Source organism: Dermacentor albipictus, chromosome 9 (assembly GCF_038994185.2).
Source record: "Dermacentor albipictus isolate Rhodes 1998 colony chromosome 9, USDA_Dalb.pri_finalv2, whole genome shotgun sequence".
NCBI lineage: Eukaryota > Metazoa > Arthropoda > Arachnida > Ixodida > Ixodidae > Dermacentor > Dermacentor albipictus.
In genome coordinates this window covers 102180336-102205357 of record NC_091829.1, presented here as the reverse complement: position 1 = coordinate 102205357, position 25022 = coordinate 102180336, and the positions used below count along the sequence as shown (strand labels likewise).

The following is a 25022-nucleotide window of genomic DNA, read 5'->3' as shown; positions in this document are numbered from 1 at the left end:
ACAAGGTAAAACCGACTGGTATCTGCACAGCCAGAATTACCGCTCATGACCGGACCTACCCTGCCACCTTTGTTATCGTCCAACAGTGTACAGGAGACGTCAATCTCGGCACAGACTTTCTGAACCAACACTTCGCAATCATCGACATGAAGCCGAAATCGATAACGCTTCCCGAAGGTCAAGCAATACCGCCGGAAAGCTCTTGCAGTCACCATGCCTTGAGCGTGCTCGAAAATCAAGTCATCATCCCGCCTCTCTCCAACATTGTCATGTCCGTCGGCACCGAAACACACGCAGACGTAGAAGGCGTTATCGAGGGTGACCAACGTCTACTGCTCGACGGTGAAATTTACATCACAAGAGGGGTCGCTTGACTACATTGAAGAAAAGCGAAAGTGATGGTGAGGAACTTCAGTGAGGAGTTCAAGCACATGAACGAGGGCACGACGATCGCATACATCGAGCAAATTACCGTCACCAGCAATGCATTTGCCCTCTCCGATTCCGCCACATCTACCTTGATGACCATTGTTCCCGAACCAAACTTCCACATAAATCCAGGCCTGCCCATGAACAAGCAGTAATAGCTCAAAGCTCTCCTTGGACGATACAAAGAGTGCTTTTCGACGTCATCGAGGATTCCACAAACACCAGTTGAAAAGCATCATATTGTCACGGGTATAAACTATATACACGATGTATTTACACAATGCGTATATGTACAGCAGCACTGAATCCCGAGAGGCTGTTGGCCCTTTGTCGTCTTCACCGTCGATCACCTTGTCCTCTTTTTCCACCGTAACACGAACGCCAACAGAAAATGCACCGTCCCGGTGCTTCAGACGCGACCATTGGTAAGGGCATACTAAGCCTTAAGCCGAGAGACGTGTACGATGTCAGGTGGCATGATGGAGGTCACGGGGATTATCTCGTAAGTGACATTGGTCACTTGACGTACAACACGGTAAGGGCCTTTGTAGCACGGAAAGAGTTTCTCAGAGGGCGGCAAGGGGGACCAAAGTAGCAAGAGAGATCTTGGCGAAAAATATATGTCACGATGGCGGCGATTGTAAGCGTGCTGTTCAGATTCCTGCGATGCCGACACACGAGTACGGGCAAGCTGGCGCGCATGGTCAGCGTAGGCGATGGCCTCGCCAGCATACTTAAAGGTGAACAACGTGGTTTTCACGGGGACAAGCAGGAAGAAAGGACATGGACGAGCCCTGCCTATGCAGTGCTCGTGCAGTGCTGTGTGCAGTGCTGTTTCAAATATGGCCTACCAAATCGCCCAGACGTCTGTTTCAATGAGCATACTCGGTCGTCGACTCCTGTACCAAGGTGGGTGAGGCGTCTAATGGTAATACAGGGTCACGACCGAAGAGTAAGTAAAAGGGAGAGCACCCAGCAGTATCGTGGCGTGATGAATTATAGGCGAACGTGATATAAGGGAGAGCCACATCCCAGTCCTTGTGGTCGGCTGAAACGTATTTCGATAGCATGTCAGTAATTGATGAAGTCGCTCAGCAAGGCCGTTCGTTTGGGGATGATAGGAGGTAGGCAATTTGTGCTTGGTTGAACACGAGCGTAGGATATCGGCGATGACTTGAGAGAGGAAAGTGCGGCCGCGGTCAGTAAGGAGCTGTCACGGGGCGCCATGTACTAAAATGAAATCCCGGAGTAGGAAATTGGCGACGTTGGTTGCGCAGCTCGTGGGAAGTGCCCGAGTGATGGCGTAGCGCGTGGCGTAATCAGTAGTGACAACGATCCACCTGTTGCCGGAGCTGGACTCGGGAAAAGGGCCAAGGAGATCCAAACCCATGGGAAAGAATGGCTCAGGTGGAATGTCGATCGGCTGTAAGTACCCGGCAGGAAGCGTTGCTGGCTTTCTGCGATGCTGACAGGGCTTGCAAGCAGCTGCATAGCACCGTACGGAGCGCGCTAGGCCGGGCCAGCAGAAGCGGCGGCGCACGCGGCCGCAAGTGCTAGCAAACCGAAGGAGTCCGGCAGCTGGGGCGTCATGAAGCTCCTGAAGCACGGTTGAGCGGAGGTGTTGAGGAACAAGGAGAAGGGTTGGACCGTGAGGATGAAAACTGCGTCGGTACAATATCCCGTCGTTGAGGACGAACCACGGTAACGATGCATCAGTAGGAACACATTCCATTCGGTCAATGAGGGTCCTCAAAGTAGCGTCATGGCGTTGCTCGTTGGCCATGTTCAAAAGCTGGGAAACGGGAAGAAGACTTGAGGAAGTGTCCATGTCGGCGTAGGCGGGCGTGTGTACAGGGTAACGGGATAAGCAGTCGGCGTCCTTGTGTAGGCGACCAGACCTATACACCACCGAATAGGAATACTCTTGCAGGCGCAAAGTCCATCGCCCAAGCCTCGCTGTGGGACCCTTTAAGGAGGAAAGCCAACAGAGAGGATGGTGATCCGTTACAATAGAGAGGCTGATAATCTCATGGGTGGCGGAAATGTAAAATATACCTGCCATGAGTAACTACTTAAGAGGAAAAAACTAAATCAGGAAAGAAAGAATTTATTATAGCTGAAAGGTAAGCTCAATACTTTTCGGAGTGAGATCAGGATGCCTTAGAAGACGCACTTATAAAGCGAGATATAAGAGAGAAGAAGAAGCATGTGCTTGCTGCGGTAAAGCTAGGGAGACTATGGAGCATGTTTTATTAGAATGTGAAGACGTCGACCCAGCAGTCGATTTGCCCTTGGCGATGAAACATTTCGCTTCAGCGAGAACAGTGGAAAAGTAAACATGCCCGCAATAGGCATTAGTAAGAGGCGATTAGAGGATTGGTGGCAGAAAAGTAGGGAAACGACAAAAAAAGGAGACGTACAAAAGCACAGTTCGAAATAGGGGATCAGAAAATTTTGGTGGTGTAGCTCATAGCGTTTTTTTCTCTTTTTTATTGTTTAACCTAGGTAGGACATTAGGCAGTATAATAGCAAGAGCTTAGTGGCACAACCTGCCGCCCCGTTCCAAAGGGGAAGCTCATAACATCCGCCCGCCCGTCCGTCCGTCCGTCCGTCCATCCGTCGGTCGGTGCCCACACAACGACAAAACATTCGCGCTATGTTATAGAGTACCGCTCCGCAGGTGACAAAAAATGACTAGCGTACGCGATTGCACGTTCATGGTCGTGTTGAACTTGCACCAAGATGGCACCGATTCCATGGCCACTGGCATCGGCGCGCACATCTGTAGGGGCTGAAGTAGCAAAGTGTCCTAGAATCAGTGGTGTGGGGAGAATGGTAGTAAGGCGAGAAAAGGCGGTGTACTGAGAGGATCTCCATGACAACGGCACACTTTTACTCAGGAGACCTGTGAGAGGGCGTGCTACCGTGACCAAATCTTTATCAAAGCGACGAAAGTAAGAGCAAAGGCCCACAAAACTTCGGACATCTTTGGCGGACCGTGGAACAGGGAGCTCTTTTATGGCGCGAATTTTCTCTGGGTCCAGTCGGATGCCAGTCACATCGACGACATGTCCGAGAACAGTAATCTCGCGATGGCCGAAGTTACATTTCTTGGAGTGGAGCTGTAGACCAGCCTTGCGAAAAACGGCAAGTACAGCTGAAAGGCACTCAATGTGTGCGCTGCACGAAGGCGAGAACATAATAACATCATCTAGGTGGCGCACACAAGTCGACCACTTGAATCCTTGGCGTAAGTCCATCATACGCTCAAAGGTAGCCGGAGCGTTGCATGGCCCAAAAGGCATAACTTGGAATTCGTAAAGACCATCAGGCGTTATAAAGGCGGTCTTTTCACGATCTAGATTATCGACAGCGATTTGCCAATATCCGGACCGCAGGTCGATGGGCAAAAATGCTGTGCCCCGTATAGACAATCGAGGGCGTCATCAATACGAGGTAGTGGTTAGACGTCCTTCTTCGTTATGCGGTTGAGGCGGTGGTAATCGACGCAGAATCGCCATGAACCGTTCTTCGTTTTGACCAGCACGACAGGGAATGGCCAGGGACTTGGCAATGGCTCAATGATGTCTCGCGCTAGCATCTTGTCTACTTTCGTTTTGATGACGTGACACTCCGAAGCTGACGCTCGCTAGGGTCACCGATGGACGAATGGATTATCGGCTGTATGCATGCGATGTTTGACAAATGACGTCTGGCCTAAGGGTCGGTTGTTCAGGTCGAATATATCCTTGTAGGAAAGTAGTAGACTCCAGAGGTGCTCAGTCTCTGCAGGAGTGAGATTCGGGGTGATCATTTTCTTAATGTCGTTGTCAGTACATTTAGCAGACCGGGAAGGCTCACAAGAAGCGTTTCAATGCAAGTAACTTCGAAAAGAGTGATTGTAGCCAGGGCGATATCTTTAGACAGAATTTTCTTAGCAAGCCCGAAATTTACCACAGGGAGATACGTGCGATTGTCTGTGACCCTCAGTATTGTATGCAGAACGGTAACGTTGTGGGTGAGAACGATGGCAGTTATGGGAACGGAGATGTAATCACCATCGGGAACTGGCGTAGAAGGCGGCATTTCGATGTATGTCAAGATCTGTGGTGGAATGTGATCAAAATCAGAAGGTCTTAGGTGAATTTCGTGTGGTGTCGGAGGAACGTCCAGCAGAGGCAGGTCAAGACGCACAGTACTTGAGGAACAATCGATGAGCACTGAAGGGGCCGAGAGGAAGTCTAGGCCTAGTGTGAGGTCATGGGGGCATTTGTCAAGCACAGTGAAAAGGACGACACTATGGCGGCCGGAAATGCTCACACGTGCAGCACACATTCTGACCACGGTCTTTAATTTTCTTTAAATGGCAGCGCAGGCGGCTGGTCTTAATCAATATGTGTGCTCCGGTATCTATAGAGTGCTGTGATGGGTGTGCCAGCAACTTGGACGTCAAGAAGCTTATTTCGAGTAAACAGCGTCAAAGGAGGATTTAGCGGCGAATGCGACATTGCAGCACTAGCTCGAAGTGCCGCATTTTGTAGTTTTCCAGCTGGGACGGTTCTGGGTAGGTCGGCGACGGCGAGTGGTGAAGCTGAGGTGGACGTGGCTGACGCCGTTGAGGCGAGGGCGAGCGGCATAGCGGCGAGTCGACGTAGTGGCTTCGGAAGCGTCATAGAAACGAGAATTGTGAGGAACGTCGGGGCGAACTTGCATTCCGGAAGGTGTTTCGAGGAGGGGATGGCCAACAGCTCCGGCAGTGATGGGAAACATGACCGATTCAGCCGCAGCAGAAACAGATCGGTCTGTCGTCAGGTGTACGCCAGTCCGATGGATTCCTGGCAGTGTAGGGATAACGGACACTGAGGTGGACTGCGATAGGACCGAGTCATAGGAGCTGGACGGGTGTCAGGTGACTCAAGCAGAAGGCGCTAGGAAGACCCATAGTAGTGATTTCCTGGCGAACCACAGACTGGATCAGCGATATAGTCTCAGCAGTGCTGTTCCAAGACGTCTGTTGAGGCGAGGCAGGAAACGCTGTTTCGAGTTCGCGGCGTACGATTCGGGTCACGTTTTCGCTTGGTGGTGGCGAGCTAGATTGATCGGTGGGGTGGGTACAAGACGAGGTCACTGCAGCATTTGGAAGCCGCGTAAACTTATTGTATATACGGTGACTCTTCGCCTTCTCGAAACGGTGGTAATTCTTCACGATAGCGGGGGCAGTCGATAAGTTTCTTAAGACCAGAAGGTTGAATGTGTCGTCCGCGATGCTATTGATAATGTGTCCGAACTTTGCCGCCTCTGGCATGGACGTGTCGATTTTATGACAAAGGGCTAGGACGTCTTGAATGTAGGAGACATACGACTCGGTAGCAGTTTGGGCACGCGCGGCGAGTTGCTTGGCGGCTTGTTGTCGACCAGTCGGATTGCCGAAAACGTCCGAAAGCTTCTCTTTGAACAAGTCCCAGCTGGTTAGCTCTTCTTCGTGCGTGTAAAACGATGTCCGCGGTGTTCCGTCGATGTAGAACACTACATTGGCCAGCATTATGGTCGGATCCCACCTGCTCACCTTGCTGATGCGCTCATACAATTTCAACCATTCTTCTACGTCAACACCTTCGAGGCCGGTGAACTTGCCGGGGCTGAAGTAGAGCAACGTACTGGGTATGCATAGTCGGCATTGTAGTTGCAGACGCGGTGCCTTCCACTGGAAGCGTGGTCCCAGGCTGGGTGAGCCATCCGCTGCGACGCTCCGTGGCAAAGACGCGTACCCCGCACGTCCACCAAAATTTCACGGGTATAAACTAATTACATGATGTATTTACACGATGCGTACAAATACAGCACTAAATCCCGAGAGGCTGTGGACCCTTCGTCGTCTTCATCGTCGACGTCCCGTCCTCTTTTTCTATCGTAACAATATTATAATCAAAGAGTGCACTCGACCACTCCGCCAGAGCCCTTATCGAGTTTTAACGCGAGAATGCTAAGCTATTAGGCAACAAGTCGACGAAATGCTGCGCGTAGACATCATTCAGCCACCCTGAAGCCCGCGGGCATCTCCTGCAGTCTTGGTGAAGAAAAAAGGACGGGACCCTACGCTTCTGCGTCGATTATCGTCGACTGAACGCGATCACAACGAGGGACGTATACTCCATCTCATGGATAGATGGCGCATTGGATCGGCTTTGCAGTGCTATATACTTGTCGTCCATGGAGCTCAGGACTGGCTGCTGGCAAATAAAACAAGATGGTAGGGATCGCGAGAACACTGCCTTCATTGCGCCGGACGGTCTCTATAAGTTTAAGGTCATGCTATTCTGACTGTGCTCGGCGGCTTGACCGACGCTCTTGACCCGCTGATCAGATTTCTCATGATCACCGACTTTGCTTACCGCTATTGTCGTGATTGGGTGTCACTTTTTTGCTGCGCATAAGTTCGCCCAATAATAAGGTAAATTTGCCTCTCCCAGTTGCGTCTCTGTATCGTTCTTTCCCGTCGCTACTGCTACATGACATGATAGTTGTCGTGGTGCCATCGATGTGGTTGCATCGTCCTGATTCTAACTTCGTCGTTCCACTCTCGTCATGCTGTCGTCGTCATGGCGCCTTGAGCACCCACCGACGTCATTCCTTCGCCTTCGTTCTGTCGCAATCATGCTGTTTACACTCAGTCATCATTATAGCGCTATTGTGATGCCTTGGTCGTCATTGCGTCGTCGTCAGGGAGTCGCTATCGTGCATCCGTAATCGTACGTTCATCGTCATGCTGCCGTGGTCGTCATATTTTGCTTCATCGTCACATCGTCATAGTCGCGGCCGTCATTCAAGCTGCGTCATTCGGTTGTCTTCGTACCGTCGCCCTCACGCCATAGACGTCGTATACTGACAGTCATCCCACTGTCCTCATGGCATCGTTGTCAGACTGTTGACGTTATACCATCGTCGGCTCATTGCCGTCATGTTGCCATCGTCATGCCATCTTTGTCTCTGCACTGATGCCATGCCATCTTTGCCATTCCATCGTAGTCACTCCGGACTTCTCGTACAGTCATCGTCATGGCGTCAAGCTAATGGGTGACCATGGCCTGTGGCAAACGACTGCCAGACAGTGTATGTCGCATATAGTAGCGGAAGCAACGGAAGACTCGGGATGAGCCCAACGATTTTTCAATAAACGTGACTTCAGCAATACGGTGTGTCGCTACATTGCTTGAATGCCGATTGCATTACTGTCGGCAGTCATCCTCAGACGGGCTTTGCCAAGATATTTGATTCAAATATTTTGTTCTTAGGCCACGTTCGTTAGGTACGCAGAATCTCTTCATAACTGACGTGCTTGAATTCATGTTGAATTAATTTTTTTTCGTGTAATACCGTGAACATTCTGTTTCCTTGTTCATGCCCCAGTGTGGTTCTTGTCTGTGGCTACTGATCTAAATTCGCTATACCGGGATTGACCTAAGAGAGGTTGATGATATATCACTAAATAATTGCATAAACCATATGCTTTACGTTAAGTAAACATTAAGTAAAGTTTACTTCAATCGTAAGCCTTACTGCAGCTAAACGTCACTGTTTGCACCAATATACGTACCAAATGTTTACATTAGCTTTAGACGTACATTGTTTTATCTAGATTCCTAATATGACCTCTCGCAAGATAGTATTCCTTATCAATAGGATTTGGAGGAGCATTTTTCTAGAAGAACACCACTAAGTACCTTCATGGCGTTTTAAGAACGCATTAAAGAAACCAGCTTACTTAGTTACATGCCATAGGAGGCGCCTGCTAAATTATGTATTTGCTGAATAATTACTTGAGTAGGGCCTTTGAGTCAATCGTTTGAGTTGTGCCTCAACTACTCGGCACGAGTATCCGATGGGCGTCATAAAAAGCTGGGAGAAATGGGAGCCCAGAGCGGCACATGTTTACCACTTGTTTGAAGCCCGAAGCACTGAACTTAGCATTGAACTATATTTTATAACTTGTAATAATGGGGGGTGGGGGCGTAAGCATTCTTTGACGAATACCCTGAGAAATGTGTTCGTACAGTGTCGCCTTACATCTGCAAAATAAATGCATAATCGGTGACGTTGACACGCGTAGTCGTTGCAATAGTGCAATATTACATGGTTGGTAGGACAAAAGAAAACTTTTGATTGGGATTCGCACCATGGACCGCAGCGCACGTAAGCATTTTTGTCGAGTACCTCACAAAATCTATCCGTCCCATGACGCCCTATATCTGCAAAATAAATGCATAATTGGCGAAGTTAGCCTCTCTAATCGTTATAATAGTGTAATAATAGACGATTGGAATCGTTAGAGAAAAGGCACCCGCCGTGGTTGCTCAATGGCTATGGTGTTGGGCTGCTGAACACGAGGTTGCGGGATTGAATCCCCGCCAAGGCGGCCGCATTCCGATGGAGGCGAAATGCGTAAACACCCGTGTACTTAGATTTAGGTGCACGGTAAAGAACCCCAGGTGATCAAAACTTCTAGAGTCCTCCACTACGGCGTGCCTTATAATCAGAAAGTGGTTTTGGCACGTGAAATCCCATAATTAAATTGTTAAAAAAAGGTGCGGAAAGAAAGATTACTTCTGACTACGATTTGAACCATATACCGCGACGTGGCAGGCAGATGTCTGTGTGAGCCACATTAAATTCGCGGGAGTGAAAGTTGCTTTGGCATTAGCTTGCATCCCACCCGGTTTAAGTCAAAAGGATATTACAAGGCTTCTTGTTCTTTATTTGCTACAGTCCTACAGTAATGCGTAAGCGTTCTTTGGCGAATACCTCAGCAAAATGTGTCCGTCCCGCGATGCGTTATATCTAGAAATAACCGCATGACTCTTCAAATTAACAAATGTAATAATTAAAATAGTAGGGGATTTGTTCGGTTTGAAAAACAAAACAAAAGGTAAATAAAAGAAAACTGCTTAGGTCACCACCACTGCGTCAATGTAGTAACAAAAAAGGAAATTAATGTTACTACATGTAATCATTACAGTTATGTAATAGTAGAGAATGGGTAGCGTTAGAAAATAAACTGGTTAAGTTCTTATCGTCGCGTCAAGGTCGTAATTAAGATTACAAATGAAGAATACATGTAACCGTTATATTAGTGTAAATGTAGATGACTAGTAGTGTTAGAAAAAAGAAAAACTGGCGAGGTCGCCTTTGCCGCATCAAGATCGTAACAAAAATAAAATAATAAGAAAAAATTTCCAGTGGCATAGCTCGGCTATGCCAGGATATACGTAGCGAAAGCTAAGGCATAGCATGGTTAGCCGTGGTTAATCTTGACTGTAAGTCCAGGTTAGTCTGGTTGTCTAGCTATGTTGCGGCGTTTACCCAGTCATTCGGCGCGCTGTTCTTCTGTTTCCTGGGCGATTCGTTTCCTCTTCATCTCGTTCCGATGTCGATTCGAGTCCTCCTCCTGCTTATGAGAATTGTCGCCGTCCATACTGCCGCATCATCTGTGATTGCGGCGCACGCGAGCTCTCGTTTTCAGTCCTCCATGTTATCAGGCATGCGACGCTGCTGGGAAACCGAGTGGAGGCGAGCGCAACGACGAGGAACGTGATGTGACGTCATACCAAACGGCGGAAGCATAAAGGCGCGACGCTGCGCAGCGGCGGAACACCTGTGACTCGGTGCCACTAGTGGCGCATGCGCAGTAGTGACTAGGGAGCGAGAGAGAGAGAGAAATATCCGCGGCGAGGCGCAGGTAGTGACGTCATGTGCCTCCTCGGAGCACCGCCATGGTGAAATCGCAAGTTCGCGGCCACAAAAGCTTTCGCTGTAAAAGCAGTGGTGTGGCAAAAAAGGCCGGTTGTGAAGGCGCCTCAGCTTAGTTGATACGACACATTGACAAATAATGTGGGGCTTCCGCACCACTGACAGGCGCACCCAGAGGTCGACGCCATGAAAGGGGACGAAGCGCGTTAACTGCACACTCTCCTTCTGGTCCGCCTTTGAGGAGACAGCGTCATTTTAGCCATCCTCAATCTTTAACTCACGTTACAATATCTGCAAAATAAATGCATAATTATTCAAGTTAATGCACGCAATCATTATAATAGCATAATAGATGATTGGTAGCGATGTGTAGACATGCATAAGCTGCCTAAATAACTCAGCAAAGCGAATGCAGCAGGCGAGCCAAAGGATGCTCAGACATTGGGAGGCAATTATCAGAATTTATGTAGCATTCTTTATTTTGTTAATGGTCGTGTAGCAAGTTGCATGTAAATCAACGTGCCAAGGTAATTATGACCAGCTCTGTGAGAAAATGTTCTGTTTTTTTTTTCTCACCCCGCAGTGCCTGGACACTGTCAGGCCCGCTATTTCAGGCTCGCTTTAGTGAAACGATCGGTCTTGTCCGGGACGTTCTTGCTGAGTAATGCTTCAAGGGTCGCAAACGCCTGTCCATGAGCATCTCTAATTATGCGCAAACGTAACTGGCCAGCCAGTGAAATCGGCGAACGTCTCTTTGAAGCCGTGAAGCACGTGAACAAGGAAGGCGCCTGGAGGTGACGAGAATAGGCGTGCGAAGTGACCTTCGAGCTGTCTGTCGCTTTAGCGGAAACTCAGCGGGGAGAGCAGAGCATCCATGCAGCTACGAGCCGTCGGCGCCGTTGGCGCACCTGCACTCTGCAGGGCGCCATCAAGTTAATGCGCGCGAGGCCGTGTAACACGCAGTTGCTGCCCGAGTACAGCGCCGCACCCGTACCTCCCCTCACCCCTAAAACCCCTTAACCTTCGTAAAGTAGTGCCACGCTTTGAGGAATGCCGCCTCCTCCTCGCGCGCTCTGGCTGACGCCGACGCCGTGTCGCTATTGGCCTAATAGCATCACGTGGGCCCTCGCGCCGTGCATCAGCGCCATTTTTTCTTGAGAAGCATCTATTGAGTGGTGAAAAGCACATGTTGGCGCCGTTGCTACGCTAGAGCAGTGTAGGCGGCGCCACGATCGCGGAGGGAGCGTGAAAGAGGGAAAACGAGGAGAAGTGAAGGCGCAGAAGGAGAGTGTCGCTGCTTTACGATGCTTAAGGGGTCTACTGACCCCAGTACCACGCGCGCGACGGAAGACCGCGCTATCTGCCCGCTCTCCTCTTTCGCGCGAGCCGCGATCGTCAGCTTGCCGTCGCACGCTTTCACTCGCACATGCAGCACGAGGGGCGCGTGGACGATATTATCGCCCCTTGGACTTCATAGTACACCGAGGCGACGACGAGTGCAGAAACGCGCCTGGAGTGTCCATGTAATTGCTCCCGCAAGGAACGGCAACCATACGCTTGCGCGTAACCCGCATTCACAAAATGAAACGTCCGTGTAATTTTGATGTGCCTCTGCAGCAGAGCTACGCAAACTGCGGTCCAGAAAAAACAGAGTGCTACAAACACCGAGATCCAATAGCGCAGCGAACGCTTATCACGTTTTATTTGAATTTTGCTGCGTCGTATAAGAGCACGATCAGGGATAAATAGACATGCGAAATGTGAAAATGCACGTATGTTTGTGAACGGAACAGTCCTTCACTGCTGCTTTTCAGGACATCCCAGCCTGAGGCCTGGCCAACACATTTGTCGTCAGCAGCAGTGTCAGTCCCTTAGTCGTCGCCGGAGCCAACCTTCTTCGATGTTGGGCAACGTGAAGACTTTCTTATGGCGCACGCTGTACCTGCAAACGATATGGCGCCACTACATTAACACGGGGATCGAGATTCTATTAGTGGGTTTGTTAATTTTATCCCTAGTGTTCAGCCCACGAGCAAGGATTCCGCTCAGCAAGGATTCCAAGGAGGTGGACGCCAGTTCTGTTTTTGTGCCGCCTTTATTGACTGACGTTGTGTATGCACCGAAGAGTGACTACAACGATAAGCTGATGCGTGCCGTGGGCGACGAGGTATCCAGTCATAGGCAGGGTAAGTTACGTAGGCTTGTGTTCTGTTCTGAGTGCACGCGGCCGTGTCTAGGTGCAGGCAGGCAACTTATAGACATCATCCCATAAGCGGAAGCCTTGCTTCTGTCAAGACCACGTAGGAACGAAATTGATTAAAAGTGAGCATGTCGTCTACTATAAAGGTAAACAGAAAGTAAGGCCGACACGGCACGGTCGCCGGCTGCCGACTGAAAGCTTACTGCCAGAATTAAAATCGTTCTAAGAAACTGTTAGCAATAAATTTTCAGCTGTGAGTCAAAGCTCTAACGCGATCGTCCTTCCTTTGTGTTGAGCCTGATTTCTTCCTGCCATACGTAGACATGAAATTATGCTCGCTCGCCTGACCTGACATGCACGGCTTAAACTCACGGAAGAGCTCAGCGAGACGGGGGCGCACCACCAAAACTGATGGGGTAGCCCGGCTGCCCGATCGTTGCCATCAGAAATACGTGGACGAAAATTCACACGTAGGCACGTGTACATACATACATACATACATACATACATACATACATACATACATACATACACACGTACATAGCTACACACATACATACATGCACGCAAACATACACATACATACATACATACATACATACATACATACATACATACATACATACATACATACATACATACATACATACATACATACATACATACATACATACATGCTGTCAGGTAGCAGTGGTGGTGAAGAACACAGTAGCAAAGCTGTGAATGAAGAAACTAATTTTTGTTTGGCGAACCTATGCCTAGAAAAGCAAGTAAAATTTCAAGTACAACGATAACGGCGAACACAGTCGGCAATAGTCGAAATCTGATCTGCGGGTCAAGCTCGCCGGCTTTTATTCATGACTCATCGACTGCTCCAACGTGTTCTCTGGCGGCAGCGTACCTTCCAGAGCAGCCACTCCGGCTGTACTACCTTTCGGCAGAGCGTTCGTTTCAGCGAAGCCGGCGAGGTAGTCGGTTTCCAGGACAATACATTTATTTCCAGTTGTTGACGTCGGAAATGGTCCCAACAAATCCTTTCCAATTTACGGAAATGGTCGGCAAGGAGATTCCATCGGCTGTAGTAATTCTGATGGCCATGTCGGAAGGGGGGGGGGGGGGGGGGTCTTGCGTCGCTGGCAATCACGACATGTCTTTAGGTAAGAGGCGACGTCGGCAGTCACGCGCGGCCCATAGTACTATTGTATGCTAGCGTGTGGGAAAACCCGAGGTCCTCGGCTGTCTGGTCGTCGTGGAGAGCGTGCAGGACTTCTGATCAGAGTGCCGCGGGCACAACGAGAAAAAAGTTCGCGCGGACTGGAAAAAGTTATTTCTTACGAAAATGTCGTTGTGTAAACGAAGACAGTCCACGCCGAAATACCATAGGGACAACGTCGGTCTTGCCTTCTAAGTACTGTACAAGGCTTCGTAATTCCGGGTCTATATGTTGCGGTTCGGCAAGGTCATTTGCAGTAATTGTTCCTAAGACGGCGTCATCGTCCAGTTCGTATTGAGGGGGCGGGTCAATAGCGGCGTGAGACAGGCAGTCGGCATAAGAATTATTCCGTCCAGGCTTACCGACATGTTGATGTCGAATTGCTGGAGTCTGAGACTCCATCAGGCTAGGCCCCCTGAAGGATTCTTTAAGTTTGCCAGCCAACACAAGGCGTGGCCGGTCGCTCACTGCATTAAAGTTCCTGCCATATATTCAAGGCTGATATTTCACCATAGCCCCGATGATCCCAAGGCCCTCTATGTCGTAGAATAATTCGCTTCAGCTTTTGACAGTGGCCGGCTGGCGCAAGCTATGATGCTTTCAACTCCGCCCTTCCTTTGAGCTAGCATGGCAGCAAGGCCTGTGTGTCGGTGTGGATTTCCGTCTCGGCACCTTCTTCGAAGTGTAAAAGTACCGGCGGTGACTGTAGCCATCGTTTCGGCTCCTCGCATGCATCATCTTGCGGTGTTTTCCATTTAATGTCTACGTCGGCCTTCGTGGCATGAGTTGATGGTTCCGTGACGCTTGAAATGTCTCTTACAAAGCGCCTGCAATGACACACAAGCCAAGGAACCTACACACTGCCTCTTTGTCGACGGTCCATGGAACGAAGTGATACGAGCTGTCTCCTGCAGGTCGGGACGGACTCCAGACGTGCTGATGACATGGTCTAGGAACAGAAGCTCTTCGCAAGCGAAACGAAACTCTCCTGGCTTTAGTGTGAGTCAGATGATTTGATCGCCTCTAGTACTTTTTGAAGCCGCCTCAGGTGATCTTCGAAATTTGTGCTAAAGGATAATAATAATAATATTTGGGATTTTACGTGCCAAAACCACTTTCTGATTATGAGGCACGCCGTAGTGGAGGACTCCGGAAATTTTGACCACCTGGGGTTCTTTAACGTGCACCTAAATCTAAGCACACGGGTGTTTTCGCATTTCGCCTCCATCGAAATGCGGCCGCCGTGGCCGGGATTCGATCCCGCGACCTCGTGCTCAGCAGCCCAACGCCATAGCCACTGAGCAACCACGGCGGGTGTGCTAAAGGATATACAATGTCATCCAAGTAGACGAGACAAGCTTGCCACTTCAGGCCTGCAAAGACTGTGTCCATCACACGCTGGGACTTCGCCGGCGCAAAGTTCGAACGACAACAGTTTGAACTCGAAAGGCAGTGTGGCGTGATAAACGAGGTCTTCTCTCGATTCCTTTCGTCGACTTCAGTTGACCAATAGCCTGTCTTGAGATTCATCGAGGAAAAGTATTTTGAATTGCAGAGTCAGTCTAATGCATCATCTATCCGTTGGAAGGGGGTGTATGTCCTTGCTTATGTTAACGCGACAGCGTTAAGGAGCTCGTGTCGCAAAAAACCCGGTTTCGTTGGCCGTGAGCGAAAAATCCCGGGAGGCACTTCAAATCAAAAACAACTTACAGGATGGGCTGGGTGGGAATCGAACCAAGGTCTCCGGAGTGTGAGACGGAGACGCTACCACTCAGCCACGAGTTTTTTTTTTCTTTATTACCACTCAGCCACGAGTTCGATGCTTCAAAGCGGTACAAAAGCGCCTCTAGTGAATGCGGTGTTGCCTTAGCAACGAGCCGTAGAAAGTTATACTGCGGTGTATATCGGTAATTATGAACATGTAACTTACAGAAGTCGCAGTTACACGAGTAGCGAAGTGCGTTTCCGCTACATTTCTTCTGCGCTTTCCGCACACGCAGAGCCATCTTGCGGCAAACACAGAAGACCCCCTCTTCTCTATGTACGGCACTGCCCCGACAGGTGGCGCGCCACGTGCGCATTAGGGTTGTGCGGGGAGCGGTACGAGGCTCGTCGTGGCCCGGACTCCATCTCCCCTGACGACGTTTCGCCTTGCTCCCTCACGGGTTGCAGAATCAAGCATCCTTCCTTTCTTTAGATCACTCTCTGTCTATCTCTCTGCCCGTGCCGATCACGACGTTTGCCTGGCGTGCATCGTTTCCCCCTCAGAGACACCGAGTTCTTTGGTTCGTTCCGCTTGCTCAGGTGCACGTTTCGTTGCCGCACCGAACGTTGCGTTGCTCGACGCTCACCGCGGCCGATGCGGGGCGCCTCGTAAGTGATCGCTGCGCCGTAGCCCATTGTCTTGCAGCCCTTCGCGGGACGACGGGAACGCTGTCGCGTTCCACTCTTGAAGTCGAAGCTTAAGCGTCCTCCAGTGTTTGTGCGAGTGGTGGGCGATAAACGACACAGAAGCGGAGAGTTCCATCCTTCTTCACTAAGACCACATGAGGCGCCCACGGGCTTTCTGGTGGTTGGATGATGTCGTGGAGCAGCATTTAGTCTACTTTTTGCCTTATAGCCTCTCGTTCTCCGGTGGACACTCGGTAAGGCCTCTGGCACAGTGGTCGAGCGAATTCTTCGGTTACTACGGGATGCTGCGCCACTGGTGTTTGCCGAATGCTAGATGACGTAGAAAAGCAGGCTTTGTATCGTCGGAAAAGACTTTCGAGACATTGTTGCTTACTCATCGGAGGCTTTGATTTATCTCGAAGACTGTTCCAGGAACTATGGTCGTCGAGGTAGAAGCAGCAGAATGCGTGAGGACAAACGCATTGCTGGTTTCCAGAGTTTCCTGGAGGTATGTGGTACTCGTGATCTCATTGGTTTGTTTCTACTTCTGGGTGAAGTTTGCGAGAATAGCTGTCCTTCATTCAGTCGAGCAATTCCTATTGCTACGCAAATTTCACGGCCTCGCGGTAGATATTCGTCGCTCTCTACAACGCTATGTCTGCGGGTGTTTCGGCTCCGGCGGAAATGATGATAATGGAGCGAGGTGGAATGCTGACTTGATCGCCGAACACACTAAAGGCATGATGAACCAGAGAACTCCAGCGGTGCCGATTGGGCTTCGGATAGCGTTGTCGACTTGGCGTTCAGGTCGACGAAAATTCCACCGACACTGTGTTGGAACAGAAAGTCCATGCCGAGAATTACGTTCGCTACTATTGTTGGAGAACAATTAAGGCTGCAGGATAGGTCCTGTTATGAACGGCAATTCTTGCTATGCAGATTCTGGTTGCCGTTATTAGGTGTCTTTCAGATGTCCGGATTTGAGGGCGTTCCAGAGGAGTCTTCACTTTCTTCAACTTGGTGACGAATGATCCATTAATGACGCAGTAGTCGGCTCCTGTGTCTACAAGAACAGTGACTTCGTGGCCGTTGAGAAGCACGACGAGGTCAGTGCTTCTCCGTCTTGCATTGCAGTTAGGTCGTGGCTTCGTGTCACGGCTTTGTCGCATTGTCTTGCTGTCACGTCTCGCAGTCAGGTGTTCTGCAGGTGGCACAGTCTTGGCGTGGAGGCTTCGTCTGGTCGGCGGCGTGTCGTGGTTTCTTCGTCGAGTTAGGTCTTGAAGCGTCGTCGTTAGCGGCGGCGGATCTTCGGCATTTAGGTGAACAGCAAATACCTCCATCGGTTGCTGCGTTTAGGTTTTTGCTATGGGCTAACTGACCGGCTGTGACTTGGTCGAGTGTACATTGGTCGGGGCTGCGGTGAAAGCTAGCGGCAAGGTTACGGTGAACGGGCAGATCGTGGCGGTCTCCGCTCAGTAGCTGCCAGGCAGTCGGCAATGTCCCGTGGTCGTTGCCCTCGTCGCGAGCACGGTGTGTTCACGCTGTATGCTCGTAAATCTGACGGTATGGGTGTCCACAGTAGATTTGCCGGCTTTTCCAGAAAGGTAGCAGTGCAGGAGGTGGTGAGGAGCGGGCCATGCGCCTGTCTTCCTAGGAAATCTGCCATGGGTGACGGGCGAGCGTGATGGTGATGGCGGTGGGCGGTGGTGCTGCAGCGTTGCGGTGCTGGAGGGGGCGCAGAGGGGCAGCCTGGCGGCGGGCGACGGCGAGGTATTTCATCGTTACCGGCTGGGGCTACGGTGATTGCGCCTGCACCTTAAGGAACTCCAAGCCATCGCTGAACTTCTTCTTTGACGATGTTAGCAAATAAGGGCACTTCAGGCTGCGACCTTGGAATAGCTTCTGTACTTCCTCCTGAAAGACCACTCTGAGGGTCTCGTATAAGTCATCGCGATCGAAGGCGTGCACATCGGTATACTTTGCGGTCAGCGCTGAGCGCTTGTATTGCCTTGTCCGCATATCGAGCGTCTTCCCAGTGGTTCAGACTTCAGAAACCAATTCACCAATGCTCTTGGGCAGGTTGCATATCAATCTGAGAAAAGCTCTGGCTTGATACCGCTCATCAATTGCCGAACTTTTTCCTCTTCTGGCATGTCGGGGTTGGCGTGTCTGAACAGGCGAGTTATCTCCTCCGTGAAAAGCGATGTTCTCGTCGAGCAGTTGCATTCGGGCTTCTAGCTGAGCTTCGGCTCTTTCTTTTTTCACAATGCTCGTGAAAGTCTTCAAGAAGGTGCTGCGAAATAGGCGCCATGTCGTTAGGCTTGACCCTCGAATTTGATATGACATAGCCTGTCATCGTAGTGACACTTTCATAGTTTTCCAGCAAGCCTTCCGGGTCTTCCAAAGATGATTTGGGGAAGGTCGTTGTCTCCCTAGGCTTTTGCAGCACTATAGGGGACGCTTGGGCCGCCATCGTGGTTGGTGACTTGGCCTCAATTCCTGTCGCCTTTTCGGGAAGAGGTCTGTATTCTGCTAGCTTCCTCGTAGCCTGCGGCTAGCTCGCTGGTTCTTGGTGACGTTGGTGTTCTCTTCGTCGTTCTGGCTTGGATCACAGTTTTGGGGGAGCGCGCCGTAGATGAACGCACAAGCACCTCCACCAGTTGTCACGGAGTATACACGGCAAAGAACGCAGTAGGAAAACTGTGAATGACGCATCTACCTTTTGATTTGGGCGAACTTGTGCCTGCAAAAGAAAGTGACACTCGAAGCACAACAATTGCGGTGAAGACATTCGGCGATCGTCGAAATCTGAGCTGCGGGTCAAGCGCGCCTGCTTTTATTCAAGACTCGTCGAACGTTTCAGGGTAATCGCTAGTGCACGCGTTCTTTCCAGAAAATACTACAAAATTCATGTCGCGGACGCAGTCGGATTATCCAAGGTTCGGCGAGAACACACAAAACAGATAGAATCAACGGTAATGTTCGAGTAATCCCCAACTCATGCAGGCGAGTCTTGCGCTGAGCGAAAGCAGTTAACAGTTGTTTATAAAAAGCGGTCACTGAAGAAAGATAAAGCAGTGCGCGTGTCAATACTTACATACATACATACATACATACATACATACATACATACATACATACATACATACATACATACATACATACATACATACATACATACATCATCATCATCATGATCTACAGCAGCAGCAGCAACACCAGCAACCTGGTTATGCCCACTGCAGGACAAAGACCTCTCCCATACTTCTCCAACTGCCCTGTTCATATGCTAATTGTGGCCATGTTGTCCCTGCAAACTTCTTAATCTCATCCGCCCACCTAACTTTCTGCCGCCCTTTGCTACACTTCCCTTGTTCTGCAGTCCGTAACCCTTAATGACCATCGGTCATCTTCCCTCCTCAGTACATGTCCTGCCCATGCCCGTTTATTTTTCATGAGAGTGGCTTGTTGGGCTAGTTGGTACATGTTTATACCAAGAAAATGCCAGCAAACTTCAAAGTAGAAAAAATCGAGAAGCAGACATAGACAATAAGACAGCAAGGTGGCTGGACTAACAACTGAACTTCATTCATGAACACGGGAAGCAGGAAAGGGAACTGATTGAAGCCTATCGCATCTATAAACTTGGCCCGAGAAGTGTGTAAGCGCGCCATCTGTGTTCCTGGCTGAATAAATGTACACTCGCCAACTGAAAAAAGTCAAAACACAGATTGACGTTTCGGCGCCCTATACGGGTGCCTTGTTCACAATGAACGAATGCATGATGATCTTTATTATATACGCGTCGGAAGACGTAATGCGCTTGCGTACAACTCATGGAGGGGTCCCCGTGTCCGGTTCATCGTGTTAGTAGTAGATTGTATGCAGAATGATTCAAGTAGCAATCGGGATGATAATTTTTCATCTTACCAAGAAAGAGCTCTTATAGCTTGATAAGTGTAGACATGTATAGATATGGTGTTGACGGCGTTTTTGTTTTGTTGGGCTTTGTGCATGTTCAGCATGGACTTGGGGGACGTCGTTTTTATGAATGAAGTTCAGTTGTTTGTCCAGCCACCTTACTGTCTCTTTGTCTACGTCTGCTTCTCAATTTTTTCTACTTTCAAGTTTGCTGGCATCCCCTAGTATAACCATTTCCTTTTGTTCGTTTCAACTAAGCTGTCATTAACTCGCATTTGTTCCCTCACCAAATCTGCTCTTTTCTTATCCCTTAATGCTACACCCATCATTCTCCTTTCCACAGCTCGTTGCGTCTTCCTCAATATAGGTAGAGTACGTTTCGTACGCCTCCCGGTTTCTGCCCCGTACGTGATTACTGGTAAGACACAGCTATTATGCACTTTTCTCTTGAGGGATAATGGCAACCTGCTGTTCATGATCTGAGAATGCCTGCCAAACGCATCCCAGCCCATTCTCATTCTGTATATTTCAGTCTCATGATCCGGATCCGCGGTCGCTACCTGCCCTAAGTAGATGTATTCCCTTAGCACTTCCAGTGCCTCGCTACCCATCGTAAACTGCTGTTCTCTTCAGAGACTGTTAAGGATTACCTTAGTTTCCTGCAGGTTAATTTTCACACCCACCCTTCTGCTTTGCCTCCCCAGGTCAGTGAGCATGCATTGCAATTGGTCCCTTGAGTTATTAAACAAAGCAATATCATCAGCGAATCACAAGTTACTAAGGAATTCTCCATTAACGCTTATCCCCAATTCTTCCCAATCCAGGTGTCTGAATACCTCTTGTAAACACGCTGTGAATAGCATTGGAGAGATCGTATCTCCGTGCCTGACGCCTTTCTTCATTGGGATTTTGTTGCTTTCTTTATAGAGGACTAGTGTGGCTGTGGAGCCACTATAGATATCTTTCAGTATTTTTGCATGTGGCTCGACTACACGCTGATTCCTTAATGCCTCCATCATTGGTGAGGTTTCGACTGAATCAATTGCTTTCTCGTAATCAATGAAAGCTATATATAAGGGTAGGTTATATTCCGCACATTTTTCTATCACCTGATTGATAGCGTGAATATGGTCTATTGTTGAGTAGCCTTTACGGAATTCTGCATGGTCCTTTGGCTCACAGAAGTCTTAGGTGCTCCTGATACTATTTGCGATTACCTTAGCAAATACTTTGTAGGCAACGGACAGTATGCTGATCGGTCTATAATTTTTCGAGTGTTTGGCGTCCCCTATCTTTTGGATTAAGATTAGGTTAACGTTCTTCCTGGATTCCGGTACACACGAGGTCATGAGGCATTGCATATACAGGGTGACCAGGGTGCAGGATGCAATGGTGGCGTAGAGGTAGAGCATCCGACTCGCATGCCAGAGGACCGTGGTTCGAATCCCGGTGGCACGCAATTTTCCACCGGATTAAAGGAAATACGCCTATTGATGAAATTGCATCAACAGGCCTGGAGTGCGGCTTGATCCCAGTGACCTGAACCGGTAGTGCACTCCTTCGCCAGAGCAGGATTCGCCACCCTGGTGCAGTACTTGGCCACAACCTCCTTTATAAGTACAAGAATCAAACATACATGGTTTTGCAGCTAACTTTGGCCAATTAATAAAGATACAAACAAACCGCAGTATTATTCTGAGCCATATCAAGCACGTCATATATTTGTCCATTCTCCAAGGTGGTTAATTAACAAAGATTGCTTAATGAACTTTTCAAATATTACCTCCAACAAAAGACCGTCAGTACAAAAGTTGTAGCACTTGTTGAGCAAGATAGTATTATTTCATCTATCGTAAAATAACTTCGCTGCTTAAGCATAACTGCGAGTTGGCCTAATTCGTCCTTGTGTTACCGCTTTTCTTCGTCCCTGTTTGTTTGCGCACAAAAAGTTTTAAGATGACCTGCTTAATTTTTTTTTCCAGCCTTTTCTTAAAGTGCGCCAAATTGAAAAATTACCACGTGACTGCGCGCGCATTTAGTGCCCTCAAATGTGTGTTGAACGAATTAGCAAAGGCTGGCGCCACGCGTAGAGGTCGATTGAACAGGCTGTCGGTGACTGCGATGGACTGCGATGGACCGGAGGCTGCATGGCTTCATCTCCGTGTTTAATTACACTGCCATCCTCGCCCCTTCCATCGCCTTTCTTCATTGCACCGAAAACAACATAAGAAAACTGGCAGTGGCTTAGCTCGGCTATGCCAGGATATACGTAGCGAAAGCTAAGGCGTAGCATGGTTAGCCTTGGATAATCTTGAGTGCAAGTCCAGGATAGTCTGGTTGTCTAGCTATGTTGCGGCGTTTAGCCAGTCATTCGGTGCGCTGTTCGTTTGTTTCCTGGGCGATTCATTTTCTCCATCTCGTTCCGATGTCAATTCCAGGCCTCCTCCTGCTTATCAGAAGTGTCGCCGTCCATACTACCGCCTCAACTGTGGTTGCGGCGCACGCGAGCTCTCCTTTTCAATCCTCCGACATGTTATCAGGCATGCGACGTAGCTGGCGAAGCGAGCGGAGGCGAGCGCAACGACCAGGAACGTGCTGTCACGTCATACCAAACGGCGGCAAAGGAAAGGCGCGGCGCTGCGCAGCGGCGGCACACCTGTGGCTCGGTGCTACTAGTGGCTTATGCGCAGTAGTGACTAGGAAGCGAGAGTGAGAGAGAGAAATATCCGCGGCGAGGTGCGTGTTGTGACGTCATGTGCCTCCTCGGAGCACCGCCAAGGCGAAATCGGAAGTTCGTGGCCAGTAAAGCTCTCGCTTTAAAAAAGAAATACCTGCGCTGCGTCAAATGCTTCTGGCCTCGCATCGCAGCCGCTTTTTCATTGAAGACTTTCTTTCTCAAAACAGTATGCCTCATTTTTTTTATTTAACGCCCATCGAAGTCACCGACAACCTGTTCAAACGGTCTCTGTGCGGGGAACAGCCTTTGCTATATTCGCGGACAACATTCTCTGGCTATCAAGGGAAGGCTACGGGTGTGCGCCTGCTGGTCACGGCTTACCGCGACAAGTTGTCCGGCAGAGCGCTTTTGGCGGCTCGGCACAGACGCTGAATCGACGCAGCTTCACGTGTGTGACACTTTCGCGTTTACCCCAACGCAGAAGAGAAAAGCCACAAAATAAGGAAACCTTTACACTCAGTAATGTGTTCAGTCTTACTTAACTTTTCCTAATAATTTGTTTGGTTTTTCTTCTGAAGCCTAAACTAACATGCATGACAACGCGGAACTCTTTCCAGAAGCGCTCTCAGTTAAGCGCGCGTTGCCTCCGTAAAGCTTCCGTTCGGAGAGACAGAAAGTTGTCCGCCAGCATAATTCGTATAACTTACATTTTTTGAGGGCATTAAAAGCGCGGCGCGTTAACCGAGAGTGATGCGGTATGTTGTAAAATTTCGGGCACTTTAAAGAAAGGCTGTAAAAAAATTTAACAGGGCAGTTGGCATAGTTGAAATAATCCAATGTTTCTGAACGAGCGCCACAACTTTCGTACTGAAGATTTTTCGCTAGAGTTAATATTTCATAAGTTAATTAAGCAATCATTGCTATTTAACCAGCCTGACGGACTGGAAAAAAAATATCATGAGGTGGCAATTCGACATGCGTAGTGCCTATGTTTTTTAAAAAAGATACTTGGCCCCATTTTATTGAAACACCCTGTATATAAATATATATGCACACAACCTTGGTGAATGCGTGGGAGCAGCCCCGACACGAACAAAGGGAGACCGCAAGGAGTGCTGCTAGGAATGTCAGGTCGTTGTCTTGAAGCGTGCCTCATAATCAGACCATAGTTTTCGAACGTGAAACCCTATAATTTGTAATATTGGATTATTTGGAGCCTACCTAAAGAAACAAACAGGTAAGGCTCGTGGGAAGTAAGCCCTCGCAACCACGAGATAGGCGAGCGGCAAGCTCTCGCAGCCGAGCACGCTGACAGTATAAAAAAAAAGAAAACAATAGAGCGATGGCGCGAGCCGACGTAAACGATGGCATCACTAGAACTGCTTCACAATGTAAACAATGCCTTGAAATGCCCGATATCAACGCGAAGCCCATTTCCGAGTAATGAAAGTGTAGATTCGTCCCCGAATGGTAGGCGAGGTGGGGTCAGAGGAGGTTGCCTTGCCGAGGTTAGCTGGGTTATGTCGCGATTCCGCCTGTCGTTCTCTTCGCCCATCGACCAAACTCTGTCTTATTTTCAATAGGCAGCTCCAGCGAGATTGTGAAAGCGCTGGCGACCGGCATTTTATTTGCGTCTCCAGTATGTATTAAGAGTATCTCAAAGGGTACAACGATTCTCGAAACGCGAAGTTTGCGGTTGTCTAATTGCTGACCGCAACCCAGACCAAGGGATGACAGCGACGTCCTAACAAGGTTCACAACTGCCAATCACATCAACGACATTCTGTAAAGTCAGCTTACGCAGCGTTTCTTTTTTGAGCTGTGTACTTAAAGTTACGTTTGCCATTTTGTTACGAAGTTAACTTTTTTAAAGGGAGACTTCAAACTACAGCATTTTCATTTCGTCTATTTGGTGAAGGGGAAGAAACATCAACATGTCCTTCGCTCAGAGAGATTTGTAAAGGTCACCAAGTTTTACCTAACTACTATTTTAATTACGTTGTCATAACATTTCAAGCCGTAAGCCGCGCATTTCGCAGTTGTAACCGCGAAAAAATATAGGCTTACACGGTCCCGTACAAAAATGAGTGTTGATTAACCATTGATATATTGTTGGGGAATTGTTGAAACAACTGACTTCAACAAATTTTCAAAAGCAATTGAGTTCACTCAATTCTTGCACAACAATATTACCGTTGAGTGTTCTCAATAAACAATTTATTGGGCAATTTGTGTTGATTTTTCTAGTTGTTCTTTTGTTGTGTAGCAGTTGAGTCCAGTATACAATAATTAGGACTCGCATATGAAGACATTCCAAACATGTTTTGCGATGCGTTTCAACCTCATTCCTGTCACTTTGCGGCAGGTAGGTTCTTCTTTCGCCTCGCGTTCATTAATAGAAAATTATGTGTGACCGATGGGGTGGAATCGAACGTCGGCCGTCGAGC

The 25022-nt window shown here is 49.0% G+C and overlaps 1 protein-coding gene across 3 annotated transcripts in view; it reads left to right on the top strand.

Annotated features, from left to right (window-relative positions):
• Positions 1 to 25022, top strand: part of LOC139049593 (phospholipid-transporting ATPase ABCA3-like) — a 333665-nt gene that overhangs the window by 15655 nt on the left and 292988 nt on the right. For 2 of the 3 annotated variants that reach the window (XM_070525156.1, XM_070525154.1), the window contains exon 2: positions 11988 to 12359. The exons of the other annotated variant lie outside the window; for it this stretch is intronic. In XM_070525156.1, the coding sequence (XP_070381257.1) occupies positions 12074 to 12359 (286 nt within the window). In that variant the 5' untranslated portion in view covers positions 11988 to 12073. The remainder of the gene's footprint in view (positions 1 to 11987; positions 12360 to 25022) is intronic. 3 annotated transcript variants of the gene reach the window in all.